The sequence below is a fragment of the Porites lutea genome, chromosome 3 (genome assembly GCF_958299795.1).
Source record: "Porites lutea chromosome 3, jaPorLute2.1, whole genome shotgun sequence".
Lineage (NCBI taxonomy): Eukaryota > Metazoa > Cnidaria > Anthozoa > Scleractinia > Poritidae > Porites > Porites lutea.
Window position 1 is genome coordinate 49,631,366 of NC_133203.1, and position 22,288 is coordinate 49,653,653.

Consider the following 22,288-nt stretch of genomic DNA (forward strand, 5'->3'; position numbering starts at 1 on the left):
TTGGACCAAAGCAATGTTATATTCATGTCCACCAGATTTCTGGATGTTTCTGGATGTTGGTTCTCAGTTTCTATTGCTTACTGAGGGTGTGTTCAGTTCAATTGATCGTATTTGAGAAAAAATAAATGTAGAAATTTGTGACAAATCTCTTTCAAGAAAAATTAAACTCAAAAACGTTACTCGGCGTTTCGATGTTTTAAACATCATTACCAAGAGTGAGAAATGTTAATAATGATGTTCGAAACATCGAAGCGTCGAGTAACGTTTTTAAGACTTAGTTTAATTTTTCTTGTTCAATGCTTCAAGAAGTAACTAACTATCAAATCTCTTTTAACTACCAGTTTTTGGACCACCGGATTTCTGGTATGATTTTACCACAGAATGAAAGTCAAAACCAGTGATTTTTAAAGTTTTTCCAAGTATTCTTATTCCAGAGTACTGTCAATTGAACGCACTCACTTAGATGCTTGCCATGTTGTAGCCGCTGTCCTTAGGCATAACGCTGTTACTGGCTGCAGTCGCCTCCCCCAAGCAGCAACCTCGAAGCATGTGTTGCAGATGCTATCTTAAGGTGGATTTCCACCGTTGCCTTGTTTTTATAAGCCTACGCACGTAAATTTTACGCATTGCACCTAAATAAGATAGTGGCAATGTATGGAAGGTCGCGCCTAAACGTAAAAGTTGAACCTCGCTCTTATCGCGCAATTTTTACGTACATACGCGCGTAAAATTTACGTTCGCAAATAAAGTAGAGGCAAATATGTATGAAAGGTTGCGCGTGAACGTAAAGTTCAACCAGGCGGAAAATTTAACGTTTAAGCACGACTCTTCATACCTTGGCTCTATTTCTTTTATGCACTTAAATGTTACTCTCGTATATACGTTAAAATTACGCGACGGTGGAAGTCCACCTTAACCCCGTTTTGTTACGTCTGCGAAGCGGTACCAAGATCCTTGTTCTGGGCTCTCAACGGACTCGACGAATTACCAAAAGTGCGTTTCGAATTCTTTTCAACCTGATTGGCAAATCGACAATAACATTTTTAACAGGCCAATCATGATGACGCGTACTCAACTCCTGGTAAACAGGTGGCGACCCAGAACAAGGATTTCGGTGCTGTTTCGCAGACGAACTTAACCAGAGTTTAGTTTCGTCTGTGGCGCAGGCTACCACCTCAAGGAGAGGGGGATATATGCTACAATTGTCGAGAGCTGACCGTTAAAGAGTGATAGGGGTATAATGTAATATCACTCAGGGGGAGGGAAAGGGTACACTATTTTTATTTTAGAGCGCTTACTATTCTTCGGGTTTCACGTGGAGTCGATCCAAAATCCAAAATCAAAATGAATTTAGTGTTTCAAGTGTCTTATCATATACAATCGCATATGTAGCCGGAACTATTATCCCTCCAAGAACTAACATCTAATAGGCCCTTTCAAAAATACCTTAATACTGTTTGTTTTCGCTCCAAACGTTTGCATAAAGATTGTCTTCAATTTCTTTTGGGACTTACAATCGTCCGACGAGAAATTGAAACAGGAACCATATGAATCCTGGTTGTAAGGAACGAATATGCAAAAGATCGGGGGCACAATCTTGACAATAGCTTACATTCGATAGAGTGGTTTTCCTTTGAGTGTCGTAAAACCAAAACCAAAGTAATTACTCTGGCCAATCACATAGGACACAGACAATACATTGAACCAATCAAAACTCGAAGTAATTACATGTGGCTGACGCAAAGCGCGGGAAAATGCATGCGAGCGCGTCACAATTGGCTTTGGTTTTACTTCTGATTGGATGAAAAGGTGGCGCGAATCTTTTAAGCCAATCGCATCGTGTAGAAAGTGCAAAACCAATTACTTTTCGACACTCAAATGAAAACCGCTCTATATTAAAATTCTAACATTACTCCGAGGCTTTGGGGTCAAAATTGCAATTTTTTCACGACTCCATTGTCTTGCAATTCCCAGAAGAGACTTGAGCACAAAGAAAAGGAAACCAAATAGAGAAAAATGACCAGAAAACCTCGGAGTCACGTTAAAATTTTAATATATCGAACATGGGCTTGTCCAAAGTGGAAAATGGAGTTTTAAAACGCTATTTAAAATATTTGCCGTCCGATAAATTTAAAACTCGGCGCATCTTTTTGGTCGAAAAAGTGTAGAATGCTTTCAGAGAAAATATCCCGAAGAGCATTTTCGAAAAATTCCGTCCAGAAGAAAGAGAAAAGCTGGTGTTTTTTTTAATAGTATGGACAGATGGCCTAACCGAAAGAATGAATTTTTTGATTCCATATTTATTATCGGGCGTGGTGTGGAGGTGGCTGAAGGGTATCATGGGACGATGTGCAGGTGGCAAACGAATGAGCAAGTTTTCACGAGGGTAAAGAATCAATCTCACCCCATGGTCGTCTCGTCTAACCCTGCTACCTCCACTTAGAAGGGGAGAGGAATCTGGAATGAGGTAGGTGATCACCTGCCCGGACGAATTAAATTCAAGATTCTACCACTGTACTTACCTTCAAGGCTCTGAAGTAGCAATCTCCAACCTATATTCAAGACCTAATCACCCGCTACTTACCGTCTAGATCACTTCGGCCATCTTCTACGCTCAGTCTGAATCCTGTTAGTTTTAACCTTAAGACCTATGGATCTAGAGCATTCTCTGTCTCAGCCCCCGGACTTTAGAACAAACTACCTGACGACATACGCTCATGCGAGAATCTAAGTCTTTTTAAGCAGAAACTTGAAAGCTGCCTTTTTAAGAACTTTTATTTTAGTCATTAGGAAGATTTATTTGATTTTATGTGTGTTTTATTTAAATTTGAATTTATTTTAATCAATTTTAATTCTAATTTTTTCACTTTGTTAAGAGCCTAGATTTATTACCGGATAGGCGCTATAAAAATGTTATTATTATTATTATTACTATTATTATCATTATTATGATTATTTTATTATTATTATTATTATTATTATTATTATTAACTTTTAAAATCGTGAGTACAAGTAAAGTTTGAATTCTCTGTCCGATAGAAAAAAATAATCGTAAAATCTTTAAATTGACCGCAGGAGGAGAATGTGGCTGTCATCAGTTTTTCAAAATTGAATATTAACAAGTTCTAATTAACCGCAATGACGAAAGTGATTAGAATGCGGGAGTTTTGATATGAATTATTAGAAGAGCTAAGCACGCACCAGCACAAATGTTTAACAAAGGTCACACGTTATAGTGGCAGCAAATAAATAATCATAGAAGAAAACTGAATTTTAAGAAATAATTGTTTAAAAAAGATATAATTAAGGTTTATGCCTTTTGGAAAAGCTCGTTAAAGTGGGTATGTTGTGCACTTATAAATTTCTTAAGGCAGTTAAACACCTACAATTTGGAAACGAAACAATAGATACTAAAATACGTGTTTCTTTTTAACACTAAATACAATGGAAAACGACCTTTCTCAGTTTATAAAATTGTCTCAATGAAATGTTTGTGTTCCAAATTTTCCTTTTTTTATGAGCAACCGCCCATTTTTTGATGAAGAACGATGGACAAAGCCTTTTTTCCACTGAAAAGTGGGTAATGAAAAGAAAAACTTGCGGAGTTTTAAAAATGATCGTTATAGCTGAAGGTCCAAAACAATGGAATCGTTTATTTTCAGCCCCTTGTTATGATAAACTTATACTGAAAATCCACTTTAAGCCTGATAATCCTACAAGTGTCTTACACTTAACCCCCAACCTGCTTATCTTGGTTTATAGAATATTTTCTACCATGCCAGATAGATGTACTGTACATGTCGTCTTCTCATCGTATGCATGAGATATTTACTTTGTCTAAATTCTGATAACTTACAAATGGCTGGTAGTTTTTTGTGCGATATTCCCTCTCGAGTGAGAAAACGTTGCTGGGTTAATGGCATTTGAGCTCGCCAATCAATATGAATCCCACACAAATGATATTAAATACAATTTAGTAAAGCAAAAGAGTAAACTATTTTGGGACCCTCTGCAGCAGTTACTCGGCTTCTTGCGGAGGGATATACTTGATGGATGTTTGGCCTTACAGTTTCAAAAAAAAATGAAATGAATAAAATTTTGCTATTCTAGTAAAACATTTAGCTTTTAATCTTAATCTTCTTATTTTTTAAACGGCTGACCAAGCGTCCAATCACAGAAAAGCAATCTTTTCCGCTTTACAGGTAACTAGCCACAACACACAAATAACAGTTTCCTCCGGCGACGAGAAAATAAACGTGCTCATTTAACTTTTGCCTTCCTGAAAAGTCAATTTTTTACATTTTTTATGTCAAATTGTGATTTATTTTGCTAAAACACGAAACTGAATTTAAAGCTGTTGTTAAAATATAAATGTTGCGTTCAAGGACGGTTTAAGCTTTGTTCACCCAACATATTCATAGTAAATATTTTTCGGTCAAAGTTAAGAAATTTTTACTAACGTAAAGGAGAAAGGTAAACACCCGTGACAGCTTAATTTCGTAGCGTTGATAAACATTATTTTTTAGCTACCAGAGGCTCATTAAGTACTTACTATATTTTTCTTTTCCGGACCAATACCTGCTAACCAATCAGAATTAAGCTTGACCAAAGCTTGTCAATTAAATTATAAAGTTCATGAAGTACCTTTAATTAACCACAATAGGTATTTAAGTTCATCCCCCATAAGGCTGTACACGGCCACAAATACATTTACGTACGAAATTAAAAGCACAGGGATTTCGCTGCTCTCCACATTTCAATTGTAGCGGCTTCAGGTGGTCAAACTGACCTTTCATACGAATCTTGGGATGACAGGGATTGAAAAGTTTTGAAGAAAAGCTTGCGTCATGGTAAGAGTTGCACTTAACTATCGTTTTATTTCAATTGAGCAAGATTCACAGAGATTTCTGTCAATTTTTCGTGTTTATTTTTATGGCCGCAAACTGCGTCGAGACCTCATTTAATTGAAATTATTACACGAAAAAAAGGAAAAAAACTGTGATCTCGATACTTTAAAAGAAAAACCTTATAAACTTAGCTTTATTGAAGAAAAGGCCGGAATTCAATTTAATGACATTGGTTGACAACGTTCGTTACTTAGGCAATAATGACCTTAACGCTGCTTAATGTATCCCTAAAAACTAGAAAGTCTATATCTAAGATATCTGGAAATTTTCAAAACATCCTAGCATTAAAAATCTTTTTCGAGAAAAAAATAGCGTTTTATTAGTTTTCAGCCACGCATACGAACCAGACTGCATACGAACCTTCGTCTGGGAAGAAAACGGCAGCTCTCTCAAATGTAGAAAATTCAAAACATTTTGTGGAGGTTTCACGCTGAGATAGGTTAAATATTGTTTAGTATATTGGTTACATATATCATGCTATACGGTTAAATCTTTGAAAAATAATGTCACTAGCTCATAAACTATACTCGCAAGAGAAAATTTAGTAGAAAGCACCCAATGTAGAGTGTGCTATTGCGAATGCACGCAGCCCCTCGATATTGAGAAAAAACTGCAAGCCACTGTTCTGGTAGTTTAAAACTCTGAAAACTTGCTTTTACATAATGTCACAGCGACATGAAAATTAAAATTTCTCGGACGGCAAATATTGACTCCAAGAATCCAAACATTGTTTATTTGATATAAGAGCTGACAGCAAATGAAATTGATTTGGCAGCACCGCTATGACGTTAATGAGACCGTCATGAAACCTGGCAGAAAAATATTCCATGAAAACGGGAGATACGTGCGAGGGTATTTGCCCACTCGCGCGTCTTTGGGCCATTCGTGCGTGTACATGCTCTTTCTATACTTTTCTTTACAGTTATTCCCCCATAAAGGGAGCGAGATGGCAAAAACAATCTTCAAACAGGGAAACAAAATATTTAGTCCAGGCTGGTTTGGTTTCGTTGCCACATCTGACGAAGCTAATAAAATAAAATAAAAACGATGTAGAGGAACCCCATATGTGACCACTGACCTATCTTAAATGATCACCCATCCGAAATACAAAGCCAGGCTTTCTCAGTGAAAACACTGTAGGTGAAATCCGATCTCGAGAGGGGGTTACCTTCGGCAGACGACAACTAATTCTTGGCAATTTCGGTGGTCGCTTTCGTGAGCTGCATGTCATTACATGATTATTTTTTTCCAAAAACAAAAAATAACATAACTAGCCAGAACGGTCTGTTGCCAATGGCAGTTTGTCTTATTTTTGCCTTAACGACTTCTTCTTTGTTATGGATAATTTATTAGTTTAAAGGTGTTTTTAGCTTTCGTAAAACTCCCTAAACACAAAACTGAACAGGGGAATTAATTAGGTCAGCGCATCTCGAGGGAAAAAAAGATTCCGCACAGAGAGTTATTGATCACTGGAGCGGGAGTTCTTACATTTTAAATCTCTACAGAGAAGAAGAAATAGACTTACTGAAAAATAGACTGAATGACCAAGAGCCTTAATAGACCTGGCAAACATTAAACACCTTCCCTTCTCTGCCCAGAGACACATTACAAATGCCATAATTAAACATAAAGAAAAGACAGTCAATATCAGTTGTTGCCTAATTATTAAAACTACCACGTTCTCACTATTCGTACAAGAAAATTGTCAAGAAGTACTTTATGCCACACTTAAGTGTCTTTTATATAAGCGTCAGTTTTGCGAAGGATTAAATGATTTCAAGATGGAGGTAATTAGAGTGGATTATATTTTTCCGCCTTAGACTAGTACCACCTGCTTAACAGAGAGGAGAGGCTTTTATTTAACTATAAACTACACCTCAATCGTAAAATAGCGGTTACTGAGATATTTTGAAAGCCACGGTAATATTTTTAATGTTTTATAAGCTCTTGAGAAATGAAGGTCAATTTTCACTTACGTTTTTTTCCAAAATATGATTATCAGTTCTTTGAAATATGCTGCTCCGCCATTAAATGCTTTATTTCTACTAATTAATAATTCATTCGTTTCACGGTGCACTATTGATTCAGATCTTGTTTCAATAACCTTTTTCAAGTAGTTTTCTTTAACTACTTCTTATTTGTATCTACACTCTCTTTCTCTTCTTGTATGATCAGCTCTCTTCAGATCGGTCTTCACGGCCGCCAAGTATTGTTCTAGTTGATACAGCACTTCCTTATACACTGTGGTATATAAGCGTGCTTTTTTGTTGTTGTGCCTGCCTGTTTTGCAACTACACAAGATCGCCCTATTATGTCACGATGGAAGCAAGTATCCTCCCTTGTGCATAACAAGACTCTGGTATCTTCTTTTGGGGTAAGTTCTCAAGCAGTATCATTTGCCCACACGGTATCTTGTGCACTTCTCCAAAACTACTCGCATGCTGGCCAGTTGCAGTGATGTCTTTAAAATTACTACTCCTTTTGTAGCTTATTCATTTACGTATGCAAGCGTATTTATTTTTTCGTCTGCCTGTTTGCTTATTCAGCAGTATTTTTATTTGACGCAGTGTCTGTTCCACTGCTATCCTCGCTATGTTTATTCTCTTCATTCAGCCTTTTATTTTCGTTCGACCGTTTGTGAAATATCACTCAGTTTGTATGTTATTTCGTTCATCTTTCACTCATTTAGTATTTCCTTTTTAGCTTTTACTTGTCATCTCCTCGACCTAGTTTTTAATTGTATTCACTATCTCTCTTCAGTGGCGATTAGTGCACATAAAACTAAAACATGCTCCATAACCTTGAACTACGAGGAAACACTGACACAACCCAGCCAGTACATTTCATGCCACTGGATCTCATTCAAGACTTCACTTAAAGAGTGAATAATTAACCAACATAATTGTGAGACGGGCACTGCGACAGAAGACGCATTCACAAAAGGCCAATATTTTCTTCAACATATATATATCTCCTTTAATATTAATAGCAACCCTAGGCTTTCACGACTTAAAGTAGAAGTTGAAAAGAATCTAAGGAAACTACCCTGTAGTACACCTTCACTGACCTTTACAAATTATTTCAACGACGATAGGCGATTTATTTTTGTTCTTTCTTTTTTGAATTCTAGTCAGAAACCTTGATTGTTCCTTCTTTCGGTTAATTTCCTACGGTCATTAATTCATTTATTTGACTCTCGACTTCCTCTCCTTACCATAGTTTTATTTCTCCCGGTTGCTCGGCGTTTTCGTCTGTCGTTGTTTGAAAGAGTCTGAGAAGGAATTATAATGTAAACTGCTGACCGGAATGCTTTTTAAGGAAGTTAGCGAAAGTTACACCACAAGTTGATGTTTTGTTGTGAAGTATTGAAAGAACCTGCCATGATAGTTGTGACTACCTTGCCACATCACTTACATTTTTATTGTATTTACTTATTGAAGGCAAGAATTATAACAAAAGAGAAGTTATTATTAAGTGTTAAAGGTCTTAAATTGCTAAAAATACATTTTCGTAAAAAAATCCAATACGGCTACCGGTTGCTAGTGTGTGTTTGGGTTGGCATTCAAAGGGTTGAATTTCTTATCATTAATCTACATCTACCCCTCCCTTCAAAAATAATCAGGGAGGGGGGAGGGGCAAGCAAATTGGCGAAAGTCGAAGCAACCCTACTCCCCATTAAAAACTGGCCTTAACAAAAAGGGTATATCAGACCTACAAAGATGCAGATCAGTCAGCTACTAGAGCTGTTTACAAGACAGGAGTTTTTATCTTCATAAAAGGACACTTTTATATCACAGAGATCAGATTTAGAATGACGTTTTCCTCAACTTATATCAAGTGACAACGCTTTCCCTTTACTTTTCGTTTTACTCTTCGTTATAAATAAATGGTTTCAAGCCAGGCTGACAGTTTTTATCTGCTCATTTCGTAATTTGAGAAATTGTCATGAAGTTGAATCTTACGTTTGGCGTTTGCTGTTTTAATACGCGAGTTTAAACCTCTTCGCAATGAAGACATCGTTAGTTCAGAAATTGTCCAGAATTCTCTTTCTCCAGATAGGATTGCTTTTATTGCTTTTATTGTTGGTTGGTAAAACAACTGTCAGCGGTAAACGCATTTCTCGGGGCGCTTTCCATTTACCAAAAGATTCCTGAAATTCCGGTTGGTCGTTCCGCCGAAAGATTTCTGGGAGCAACGGTTGTTTACCATTTACAATGCAAACTGGTCGGTTCACACTGTAAGTTAAATGGTAAGCAAAATTCAAGGCTGGTAAATTTCGTCCCGGAATCAACTTTTGCAGTTTGTTCAAATCAGTTCCGGCATTAACCGAAACGGCCACGAAGGACTGAAACTGGTATCAAAGATGGCTTTAATTGAAGAAAAGGAACACGAATTTCCGTTTGGAACGTTCCGTCCGGAAAAATAGGGCCTACCTTTTCTGATGTTGCTCCCGGAAAGTTTCCGCTGGAAAGACCCAAGAAATCGGCGTGTTCTATTTACCGTTCCAACCCAGAGCATAGCGAGCGCTAACAACCAACAAAACATCTGAAAAGTTAATCCCGTTTCTCTAGAAGGAATGTTGCAGAGAGAAATTCCTGTTCCATTTCTTCAAAGTCAACTTTGATGCCAGTTTCTGGCTTTTGCACCCTTTTTTTGGTAAATGGAACTGTTTTGTGCAAATGGTAAACGCGACTGCGGAATGAAATTTACCAGTCCTGAATTTTGTTTACCATTTATTCAAACCGTGAACCGACCGGTTTGCGAATGCCCGTGTAAACAATAAACAACCTAAATCTCTCTTTGTTTATTATTATTTTGCGGTCCATCTTTGAGTAACCGCTAAATTTTCAATTATTTGAACGGAAGGTACATCGTCTCTGAGCATTCCTTTCATTTTCATTGTTGGTTCCTAAAAGCTACGAAAAAGGAAATCATAATTTTTTATTTATTGGGTATTGTACACATTGCCCTATCAGAAACCGAAGGGGTACCACTGAATTCAGAGGGCTTCAATCAATATCATCTTAAAATGAATTATAAACACCAAGTAAGAATAAAAGACACTAGTTTGCTTTCCCAAAACAAACGTGAAAGACAGATTAGGCTAGCGAAATACAATATAGCTATGAGAAACAATTTGTTTCTGTGAAAACTCATATTAACGATAAATGCAAAATATGGAAATCGAAACGTATTTGGAATTATTAAAGCTCTCTTCATTAAAATATGGCATAATATTTGCTCGAGATTCTTCATTATGTATGATTACACTAGGTGTCGCAGAAAAATGGGAATAATTTATTTTCAAACCGTTAAAAAACGCTTCTGTATCTCGAACAAAGCAATAAAGTTGTTTTTATTTTAAAGCGATGTCCAGCAGTGTACATTTTCTTGGCTTTGAATTCAGTATTAAATTTTTTACTGCGATCGGCTTATTATTTTGTCAAAAAAGAGCGAGGCCCGGAAATTCACATCTCATTATTTCCATATTAATAGCTTTACTACTTATTTAAATTTGGTTTTCAGGCCATCAAAGTGATATTCACCACGTAACAATTTTTTCTGAAGCGGGTTCTTTTCAGTTTAATTTAAATGATGTTATAGATGCCCAAATTGTAATGCTGTCTCCCGAGTGTTCGAATAGTCTGCCAGTTTATGATCTTGTGAGCCTAATCATCGAGTCATGTAGAGCAACAAAAGGAATCAGGGATCAGTGATTGTTATACTGAGCGACTCGAGCCGGGCAATGAAAAAAAGAAGTCACTGTAGACTTTTAATATGTTTATGGTATAGCCATTATAAAAGTTCCTGCATGTCATATTCGACTTGGAAGGTAAGGTGTTTGATTTTATAGTGCTCTGACCCTTTTTGTTATTTTGGTTTTTATTTTTAGCAAAGGGCAAGTTACACTTTTACCCCAAACAAGGAAGAGGTTATCGAATCAAGGTGAGCACAATTGCTTTAATTTCTTCCTTGAGACGTAAAAATATCAGCAAAGCTAAAGTGTATTTTTATTTAAAATGACAGTTATTTCTCACGCGTTCCACCTATGGAAGACAAATAAAAAAACTAACTCGTAGCTTTTGCGTTTGAAATTAAAATTCTAAGTTGATACTCATCGCCTTGATTTAGAGTGATTATCATAAGCAACCTGAAGGTGACTATAAACAACAATGCTTTTATAAGAAAATAAAAAACATTGTAGCCTCTATATGATAAAAAACGGGGGTGGCTATGGTAGATTAACCTGCGATCAGGCTCTATTTTCACTTTGCTTTTTAAATAAAATTCTGGCGGGAAAGGCGAAATCAAAATCTGGCCGTAGCAGCACAGGCGTGAAAGACTTTGTATCAGTCCCAATTTTAACGCGACCACGTAGGAGAGAATGTATGGAAGCTGCTAAAATTGATTGGGTCTGATCTCAGGTTAAGAGTAGATTTAAGACCTCGCGCCGAGACACAAAAACAAGCGACCGACCGATCGTCAGTTGTTCAGGCAAAATTATGCAAAATTTGAAACAAAGACGCAAGTTTCGGAGGGGCTTGACAGCGAGTCGTGGCGTAAAAAATGCGCATATAAACCTTCAAATTCGAGACGGCACTTAACAAAATTGGCTTAAACTTTACATATCCCGTTTACTCTAAGAGATTTTTAACGTTACAGGTAGCTAAGATATCTCCCTGTGCGTTAAATCAAACGGTCAATATTCATTGCAGTTAAGGAGGCTTAATTAAACGAGTTAAAAAAAACTGACTATTTTACATGCAACTTAAATTTACTTAGGATCCACGACAAATGAACTAACTGTGAATAAATAACTCGAATTTTTGTCGATGTCTATAATATTGTCAGCAAGATCAGATTTCTATTATCTACAACAAAAATAAAGTGATAAAATTTTAAACAAAACTCGACTTTTGAGTCTCGATGTTCGCAGTGGCAACCGCATGACTAGAGCAGACAATTAATGCTTGATGTTTTTCTTGGGTATTTTTTAATGAAGACTTAATTATGATAGCTTCGATCAAAACAATCACAATTCCTTTTTTCAAAATTCGATGAATATTATTTATATAGATGCCTTGTGATTCCAGTTCAGAATAAAATTCAAAATAAATGATAAATCACTACGCATCAGCCACAATTTCTATTTGCCTTTTCCCAATCATATTCAGATAAGTTTCTACGGACCAGAGTGATTGTGTGGTTGACCCGGTAATGAAATTATATAGCAACAGAGACAAGCGAGCGGAACATTCATTATCAGTAAAATAAATTATCTTGTTTTCCTGGGAGAGCAGCATATGTTTGTCTTTAAGCATTATTCACTTCTTACCAACTACAGTTCTAAATATATATGTTTTTCTCCCCGTATATTCGTCAGAAGATTATCCTAGACTAAGGGAAAGTTAATTTAATATGACAAGGGGGGGGGGGATGAAGATATTGAGGGGGGACTCCGAAAATTTTTAGACACCCGAAGGGGGGGCTCTGAAAAAATTGTTGCGCTAGGAGGGTGGCTCCGAAAATTTGTATACTTCAAAACCAACACATGACATCATCATACAGATCGGATGGTTTTCAACTCAACAATTTAATGACCTGTGCAACTCAGCTATATCACGTGGTTTACAGATATAACAAATGTAGTCTCAGTAATTATTACACTCTTGTTCATCCCAAAAATGCTTTAGAAAATTGTATCACAACTGTATCTCAAGTTTGTCATAGTATAAACCATTGAAGACAATAACGGTAAATATATTTAATACAGTCTAGCGATCTTTTTTCGGGGGAGCAAAGGAATTGAAGGAGGAGGGGGGGGGGGCTCTGAAATTTTTTCGACTACCAAGGAAGGGGCTCCTAAAAAATTGAACCGCTAGCGAGGGGGGCTGCTAAAATTTCAAGCTTCGAGTTTCAATATCTTCATCCCCCCCCCCTTGTCATATTAAATGAACTTTCCCTAATGGTCACTAATCACACGATAGCCTGCGTGAAACAGCTGACATGTTGCAACGCCTCCACTGGTTTGCCCGCGAAAGTGTCATTTCGCGGGGAAACCAGTGGAAGCGCCGCTAAATGTCGGCTGTTTTCTCAGGCTACCTGCGTGCAGCCGTCTCCTAATTCAGTTTCCTGAGCAACAAAGGAAATTAGAGACGTCTACAATCACACGAAATTCTGCCTCAAAAAACGTTTGCCTAACTTTCCAATAAAGACCGGTCAATAAAAGCTGCAAATGTCAGCAGTATATATATCTAGCCGATTTTTTGGAAACGAAGCTAGCGGAATTTCAGCCATTTGGGTGACAAAGGGCTCCCAAACAGTTTTTTGGGGGTCCGGTTAAGTTCGAAATTACACTAGCAAAGCAAAAGGAAAGGAGAAAAGAAAGAGCGAGGAGGAAGAACGGAGGAGAAGAGAAAAAGGCAAAGGTTGCACTCTTAGTTTTTATATTGGCTACTTTGGAGCAGAAAAAACGCTAAAAAACAATAATTGACGGAATTGAAGAAGTCTATTTGGCGGCAATGTCTTCAAAACTTCGGCTAGATACCACTATAAAAAAAAATGGTAAAAGAAAATAGTGCGGCAACTCTGTCGTGGGGAAATACAATGGGAAAATAACTCAACTTGTTTGTTTAAAAAAAAAAAAAAAAACAAGAACAAACCCGTGATGATATTGCTATCGTTGCATCCGGGAATTTAGGGGAAAACATGCAACTCGCCTCAGCGTTATGCCCTTAGGGATTTCTAGATGATTTTACCGGACAAAATATAATCAGTCAATATATACTGCGTCCGGTATGACATCCTTTCTTGAATCTTTCCAGTGGGTCTGCTTTTTGCCATTAGATTTGAAACCGCCTGGGGCTATATATATATAAAAACTCGTTCTGTTTGCCTCAACAAGGGAAGCAAAGCTCGCGGCAAATGCGTGCTATTGATGACAAGGCTAAGCGTTAGTGCACGGTCCGTTCGGTGCGCGAGGTCCCGAGTTCGATCCCCGGTGACATCACATCCTTCTCTCCACTTCTCTTTTTTCTATGTAGCTTTGACTAGCTTTAAATGCTCTTAAAAGGGATCATTGATGGATAGAGGGGGGAAAAATGAGCGCACCGTCGACCTCAAGTTTATCAGTTATTATTACTGTCTCGAGTTACTGATGTAATCTATACGAAAAGGCCTCAACTACGCTGTTACCCATGCAGGCCTTTCCACTTGGTGAAAAATGGACGGTCCAAGGATAAATTGCCAACCATGTTCCAACTGCTTTTCCCTGAGAAAATGGGAGGGGAGGGCGGGGACGAGGCTGACGAATGTGTTGGTTTGCCGCCTTATTGGCAAAGACAGCAAAAGATGTTGTTTGAAACATCTGACGCAAGATCGAACAAGGCAGTTGTTAAAGTTTGATCTTTCTTTGGTCCACAGATTCCGTTTACGATACAGTACCACGTGTGACAGTTACTACAGAGACTGGTTTGATACCATAGATCCATCCTCAAAGGGAGTAATCCCGGGATGGGATAAAGCTATGTTCTCTGTTGACAACGTGCGCCGACACTTAAACGAAGACATTGGCCAGGTAACGCACCCGTTGGCCGAGTTTATACTAGAGACAACCGGTTATCCTTCTTGGCGATTTTTACCCGTCAGACTACTAAGCTTTACAGGGTATATCGCGAATCAGTTAATGACCAGCTGCCTGTTGGCTCGCTACAAGAGCTCAATTAGTTAGAGCACTGTACCTGCATCGCAGATGCCAGGGTTTGACTCTCTTGACAAGCCTGAAATTTTTCAGGCTTTCTTTTCGCAAGTGCATAAGTTGCGTCTTTAACGGCGGTGATCTTCTTTGCATTCATTAATTCCTCTAGGTATAAATTCGAGAGACAAATTTATACGAATCTTTAGTTTGAGGAAGGATTTAGACAGAAAAAAAGGAAACAAACTGGCGGCGCTCATAGCCCTTTTAATCGATTTTAAGGAGTTGCTTGAAGGAAATTCTTAGAGACTGAGGAGTATTTTAGCTAAATAGTTGGCTGGCAAAGTGCATGATTGAATTGGCAACAGTGGACATTGATTTCATCAACTATCGGCTCGTCTATAAGTCCGGAAACAAAATAAAGATGCCGCGATACAGCAACAACGAAATGTTGGAGAAGTGTTTAACCAGTTGGTACGGGAAAAAAAGGAATCGAGATTCTTTTTATGCTTAGAAATCTTCCAAAGAAATAGGTATCATTCTTTCTCAGGTTAAAATTTAGGCCAAAACTGTCTTCGTTCTTCGTCTAGGTATAAATTCAATGACGGATTATCCGTGTCGGACGAATCACGAAGACGAATGTTGGCCTAAAATTCGTCTAAACACCAACTCGTCTTTGACGGATAATTCCCTTCCAGTGTAAAATTAGCCGACATCAAATGGCAAATGTTGTTCTATAATGTAAAGCCATGTCTTCCTGATAAGAAGAGAACTGCCCCCAAGTTCATTGGTTTCAGGAAAAGGAGAATATTCGTTATGCCTTAAGTATTGGTCAAGCTGGGCTGCCTGTTCTCTCAAGGTATTCCCACCTTTATTTCCAGTTTCTTTCTTGTCCACAGGTGTACCTAGAGAGGGTGCCGGGATCCAGTACAGGGTGTATCAAATGGCACATAGATTTTGGCTGCTGTGGTCTGCTGGTCGAGGAAGTCACGCTCCGACTGTCATGCGTAGAGGAATACGGAGGAGAAATCACTGTCACCATGACGGGAATTACAGGCCAAAATCATGTTCGTTATACTGTAGGTAAGAAAATCAAGACTGACAATAGTATCCGAGTTTTACAGAGATTAAAGGGGCTGTGACACTGCTAGTGATTTCATTTTGTTTATAATGCCACTTGCTCGTCCTTATTCGTTACGAAAATTGGGAATTACTTGTGGATGACAAAATCATAGCTTTTTTTTAAGTTTTGAGCTGTTATTTTTATGTTTCACTTCATTTGGTGTCAGTTTCCTTTGTTTAAATTTTGGTAAATTTCGTGGCACAGCTCCTTTAACTAGACAAATATAGTGCAAGGTTATAAGTTTACATAGGGAGCAAGAGTAAGACAATACATGTTACATATCTTGTTGGTCGCCTCAGGCCGTATATCATAAGATAGTAGAACGGAGTCGAGTTTTCCAGCAAGGTAAAAATTAAACAAGATCTTCTTCTTGGCACTTTTCAAATGAATTGTAATCGAAATTAAGAATTGTTTTAAAAGCCCCACCAGGGCAGGGCCAAAAAGTAGTGAATCCATTCCAGGCCTGGCTGCTCAAAAGGTGGATAAGGCAAAAATCGCTATCCAATGGATAGCGCAATTGGTTTGAACAATACTTATCCGCTGTATGGTGATTTATCCGGTAAATACTAGCGCTATCCAACTTTTACCGAACAGCCGAGGTAAGGATTAATACACTGAACGTTTGTTTCTTCTTTTCAATTTACACCAGGTAGCGACTATGTGACGTACACAGAATTGCAGAACTCGCCAGAATTAACTCTTGCTGTTCATTTCGTTGGAGAAGCTGACCAGGTTACTCAGCTGTTTCCACAGAACATTCTGGGTGGTATGGGATATCCGCTGGACATTCAAGTCATTCTTAAGGTGGGTCTTCAGTGGTCACGTGGTCACGTAAGGGACATATACGTGGCAAAGGCTATGCTATGCCTCGGGCGAGGCTCGGAAGACTGTTCCCATTTTTGGCCAAGGCCAATTGAGCTTAATTCAAGAACAAATTCGGAGACTTGGAGAAACCCTGGTGCACTACAATCCGTAAGGTTCCGATAGAGCCTCAACAGCTGTTTCGTCATTTTGTGCCTTGTCAGAAGGGCGCCGAACAACAGAAAAGTTTTTCTAAGAAATACCAGCAGTTAGACTCGGTGAAAAGCAAAAGTTCAAGTGTCGCTGTACATTTTGCCATGATTTTGTCCACTTCTTTCATGGTTGGTTCTGGTCACCCCATATTTTCATTGCGTGATTTCAACGCGACAATATGCTCTCGCATATATGTCCGTAAGCACATGACATAGCGTGATTCGGGGGGTGTGTGTCCAGTAATGTGTAGGACTTTTAAGGCAGATTGCGCGGTATTTTTAGCAGAAATTTTCTATTGTAACGCCATCCTGACAAGCCAAAAAATGGCGCAGCAGCTGTCAACGGTTTCATCTCTGAGAAATTTTCACACTTCTGGTATGTCTTCCTGATCAAACGTCTTACAGGTCCTACGTTCTGTATCATAAATTAGTAAAATCCAACTAGTGGCCTATTATCAATGTTGCGTTCTGATTGGTGGAGCTCCTACTAGGCTATATGTTATAGCCCACTAGTAGCGAAAAACGCCGGCTTTGAAAACCAAAACAATGGCGGCTGAATCGCGTTTTGCTAGATAAAGTTGTTTTGTCTCGACATTTTTAACCAACTAGTTGGATTTTACTAAAACAATTATTCCTCTCGCCCTCATGGCTCCGCCTCGAGGTCCAACCCCTTACCCTTTTATATATCATTTTTGACAGAAAAGATATCCCTTTCGTATACCTTCTATTGACAAATGGTATCCCTTCCACATACCTTGTTTAGAACTTTGCACCCGTTTTCTGCTGTAAATGTACTATCTCCTAAATATGAATAAATCACTAAACCAGAGCGTTTTTTGACTTTTCACAGATGTAAAATGCACGGCTGTTAGCCCTTTTGGGCGTTTTTACGGATTTTTACAGACCGAAATGATAGATTTCCCTAACCTTTAATATACCTTAAGCCTGAGAAAGGCACCCCTTTCGAGTGGAGCCTCCCAGTATAGGAAGTACCCCCGCCCCCGGGAGTCAGGACTGTTTTTACTTGGAAGAATGTATAATCTTTCGCTTTTCCTTAGTGTTCTTTCTCCCGTGTGCCCCAAGATTCTCTTTGTGGCCTAGAAACCCAAGTTGTTGGAGGGGAAGGCTCATATTGTTTCTATTTTTCACTTTTTGCCCAGCAACCTCTAAGTTCCTTGGGTAGACCGAGAATCCTCGTGGGTCTGCTCTACAGTAGCTCACAAGAAACTGAAGTGGATGCCAGACATTACAAACAAAACACAAGTAATCAATCAAGCCAAGGCTTTCTTCATATTCACCTGTTCCGAGGAAGGGATTTACCGCAAGGAAAACCGGGCTCAACAGAGACTTTCTCAAAATGGTATGCAACGAGAAGTGCTCGCTTGAAAAAGTTGTCTTTCTAATATTGGGTTCCCTGTGGGCAAGGTCTTGACCCAACAGGGGAGGGGAAGGGAGGGGGGGGGTGGGGAAGAGCAGCATTCTCTTCCAGGTTCCTCGCCATACCATCTTTCCTAAACAGGAAGAGTAATCAAAACCGCAAAAGTCTTTAAACGGAAGCCAAAGGAATCATAACAGACAACACACTATTAAAAATAACATGAGAAAACAGCCCACATTTCGAGACGCCACCAATGATTTCCTGGCGAAATGACGTCTGAGGAACCAAACGTAGAAATTCCATACTGATGACACGTCACGCTGGGTAGTGCTACTGATTGGTTGAAAATTTGCTTCATCCAGCCAGAAGTACTACCCAAATATGGGTAGTGACACGTCATCAGTATGGACTTATTTCTTCTGTCGTTTCTCAGAAGTCATTTGTAGCGGAAACCAGCGGTGGAGTCTCGAAATGTAGGCTGTTTTCTTAGGCTAACTACTGAAGTTACAACTAAACAACTGACTTTTGACAAAACGCTGGTGGGAAAACTAAGCACTGAAATTCATCTATTAGGCACCCATTGCTGAAAAGTAGGTCATACTCCAGTTTACGTCTCTTTAAGTGTAGACCCTTCTAACACACTAGAGGCATCTCTTTTATTTAGAGAAAAATCTCTCTGACAGACTATGGGTAGGCTGCATGAGACCTAACAATGGGCTCAGCTAACGTGTAGCGATGATAAAATACTGAAAGAGTTTGCCTCGGCGGAACATCAAAAGATAGTAGCCTATGTCCGTCATTAAGATTTATGCTAACTGACCCCCGTTTTTGATTTTGTATAATGAACAAGGAATATCCTTTTTGGAACTGTCTTAAAAACCATGTTAACACAGGGGGCTTACTGCAAAACTTCAAGACATGGTGCCACAACTCGCGGCTTGATTAAGGTGTCCTGAAGTCACTTATGTCCAGAGATACACGCATGCAATGGTGCAAATGTCGAAACTGGTAAAAAATCGCCACGGGGCTGGCGAAAATTTAACTGAGATTTCAAAAGGTGCTCCTTATTAAGTGGCGAAGTTCAACTGAACATTCTGTCTTTTGAATAAGTATTTATTCAATAGCACTTGCTTGAGTGGTAAGTAAGCTATGACAACTCTCGATACTTTTTCTCGAGGCTAAAGTAATTGATATTAACTTTAACTGATGTTTGTTTGTTTTCTCCTTAGTTATCTTCTTGCCGATGCCAAGAAGACAACCAAGTGCCGAACAAAGGCACGAAAAGGAAAAGATCCTTATTGGAATGAACAATATCTTGTGGTCGGCATCAACTATCACGAAATTAAACGCCGTGCGCTGGAGATATGCATAGCTGACAGTCGCACTTCCGTCGGAAAGAAGGCGAAGTTCATCGGAGGTCTTCGTCTCAGCCTCGGGTACGAGGCAGTTGTAAGTGCGCAAACCAAACAAGTTAATCAAGTGCTTCGGTTTCTGAAACTCAAAGGAGCAGCGGCAGGGGAAAAGAAAGATCTTCAAAGAAAAGTGTCCTTTAGTGACAAGGAGACTGTAATTGGAAGTGTGAACTCGAGCTCAATGAAATGGAAGAAGGCAGCTTGGACCCATGTAGCAACTGAGTGCAGTGTGGACATGAACAGAAACGAAGAGAATGGAGAAAAGATAGAAACTACGAAGGAACAAGAATCTGCGGCAGATAGGGAGGATGTAAAGATTGTTAACAACAACGAAAATGACGCCAAGAAAGAATCTCACAAAAGGGTATCTTATTCGTCGAGTGCAGCGGAAATTCCAACCGTATGGTACTCGGCCCCAGATCTCGCTGAGAATCAAGAGAAAGTCCCGGTCACAAGCGTTACTCGCCCTGAAAGAAACAGCACAGACACATCATGTTTTCATATGGGGATCTACAATGCAACACACGATGGTGAGTCGGAGGAAAGGAGAAGGTTAGATTTAGCCAATCAACGACTTCTCCAGTCTTTGATGAGCTCCATTAAGGAGCTAGAGTTTGTGCCTCGTCCTGGTAACGAGGAACAGTCTCCAGGACAACGAGTCAATGACTCAAAACAAGACGAGATCAAAAGAGATATTGAAGAAAATGCGATTGTACTTAATGTCATACGGAAGGAGAACAATATCACAAAAGCGGAAAGCGAGGATCTGAATTTCACGAAGTCATCCGAACACTCCCGACATGAAAATGACCACGGGTCAAATAAAGAGGATAAGGAGGAGGTTTGCACACCAACAGAGGCCCCTAATGAAGAAATAAGCACAACAGAAACAAAGAAAACAGGAAAAGTTGAAATAGACGCAGAGGCCTTAGAAAGCGAGAACATTTCCCTTGAAAAAGAGACCGTCAAGGCATTTACAGTTTCGAAGGAAATAAAACGAAGCTCTTCATTCAATCTTAAAGACTTTGGAAAGAAGCTTGGCTTGCGCCAACGTATCAAATCAGGCGAAGACAACGGTCTCAATACTAACTTTGAAACCAAGGCAGATAAGGTTATGCTGGACGCACAGGGACTGGAGATAACACAGTGGAAATTAATGGTTGAACGACCAAAAGAGTGGCATTACTGTTGGCATATTTTAAGATCGGAAATGACCATCCTACATTAGAGACTGAAAAACCCCTGATATGTACCGCTACCTGTAATCTTATTCTCACTATGACCTAATGCGGGGAAGCCACTCTGGACAAATTCGGCTTGATCTGACGCTATCTCAGACGAAAATATACATGTGATATTCTCAGAGCTATCTTAAACTTGAAACACTGTTCCAAAGAAGCAAATGATAAAAAAGTACCCACTCTTAGAAAAGAAAGAAAAGAAAGTTGGCCCCATGCGTAAGGTTTAAATCAGTTTTCTAATTATAAGGCTTCAAACCTATACGACATGCAGCCTGTTCCTATTGTGAAGCTTGATTCATTTTAATGGTACACGACTTGTGGTGAGAAGGATTAGTAACTATGGAACACATTATTTTGAAGAAAGAGCTATATACTCCGTTGATTTCAGTGATTTATGCGTTACTTTCAACTCAGATAGAGTAAAATACATTCCTTTTAATGTGAATTTTAGTTTGACAAAAATGAAAACTATATTTATTATTTATTTAATCACATTGTAGGATATGTTATTACATTGATGTAATATATAGTTGTCGTGAATGGGGGTGATGCAATTGCAATAAATATCAGTAACATATTATTCATTAGACGATTATAATCGTCCTGGAAAAACTTAAGACTGGGGACCGAGGAGAAGATTTTTCATTAACAATCAAGTAGGTTATTACAGTATCGAAATAAAATGAAAAACAAGAATTATTTGCTTCTTTCGCATTGCCCATTACGCACCTTGTTTGCCCCATATCCCACCCCCACCCAATTTTGCATAACTATTGTTGCTTCCAGTTTTCCTGGGCGATACAGTCGTCTCAAGAGAAATTGAAAATTGGCGGCGGTGGGGTGGGGGAGGGGAGGGGGAATAAGGTGTACTTTGGGCAATGCGAAAGTTGTGAATCGACTGTTAAGAGAATAGTATCAATAAAACATTGTCAAAGTGAAGCTAATGTAGTTATAAAGTAGGGATAATCCGAGATGAGTTATGTATCCGATTCAAGATCATTCAAGGATCGAGTCTGACCTGCCTTGGGAAGGAAAACTTCTGTGTTTAATAACTTGATAAGAATATTATATGTATTGGTAAATACGGACAATTATTTTAATGGCTAGGGAAATTTTGTGTAATCGTTAATAAAGACGCATGGTAGTGAATGAAGTATTATTCTGCTTCAAGGCTAATGAACAGCAATCAAAACATAATACGGTATCTGTTCATTCTTCCAGTGATCAAAAGGTTTTTTCGGGACAATTTTTGCCAACCAGGTTGATGTAAAAATAATACCAATTTCAACACTATAGCACACCGGTCAATTAGCTGATCCCATCTCCATGCGCTTGCCCAGAAATGTTTCAAAGTTCTCAGCATACAGCTACCACTTGTGTGCGGTGGAGCTGGCGGTGCTTTTCTTCCCTGACCGGCCTTACACGGTGGGGTCGATTATCCTGCAAATGAGATCTTTTGCGTGGATAATGCCATGCAGATGAATCCTAACGGGAGAAATGAGGACGAAACAGCTGTCCAT

The 22,288-nt window shown here is 38.8% G+C and overlaps 1 protein-coding gene across 1 annotated transcript; it reads left to right on the top strand.

Moving 5' to 3' along the window:
* The first annotated feature begins 7,026 nt into the window (after positions 1–7,026).
* LOC140931352 (uncharacterized) lies at positions 7,027–21,218 on the top strand. The gene is made up of 7 exons (XM_073381151.1): positions 7,027–7,281; positions 10,801–10,853; positions 14,331–14,484; positions 15,501–15,684; positions 16,374–16,528; positions 17,898–18,097; positions 19,345–21,218. The coding sequence occupies exons 1-7, from the start codon at positions 7,219–7,221 to the stop codon at positions 20,753–20,755; spliced, it is 2,220 nt and encodes a 739-aa protein (XP_073237252.1). The 5' UTR covers positions 7,027–7,218; the 3' UTR covers positions 20,756–21,218.
* The last annotated feature ends 1,070 nt before the right edge of the window (positions 21,219–22,288 follow it).

Bases quoted from the DNA above. Each gene is read 5' to 3' on its own strand.
- LOC140931352 (XM_073381151.1), top strand. From the start codon at position 7,219: ATGTCACGATGGAAGCAAGTATCCTCCCTTGTGCATAACAAGACTCTG. The intron at 15,685-16,373 runs GTAAGAAAATCA...AATTTACACCAG, and splicing joins TCATGTTCGTTATACTGTAG to GTAGCGACTATGTGACGTAC. The intron at 16,529-17,897 runs GTGGGTCTTCAG...CTTTTTGCCCAG, and splicing joins ACATTCAAGTCATTCTTAAG to CAACCTCTAAGTTCCTTGGG.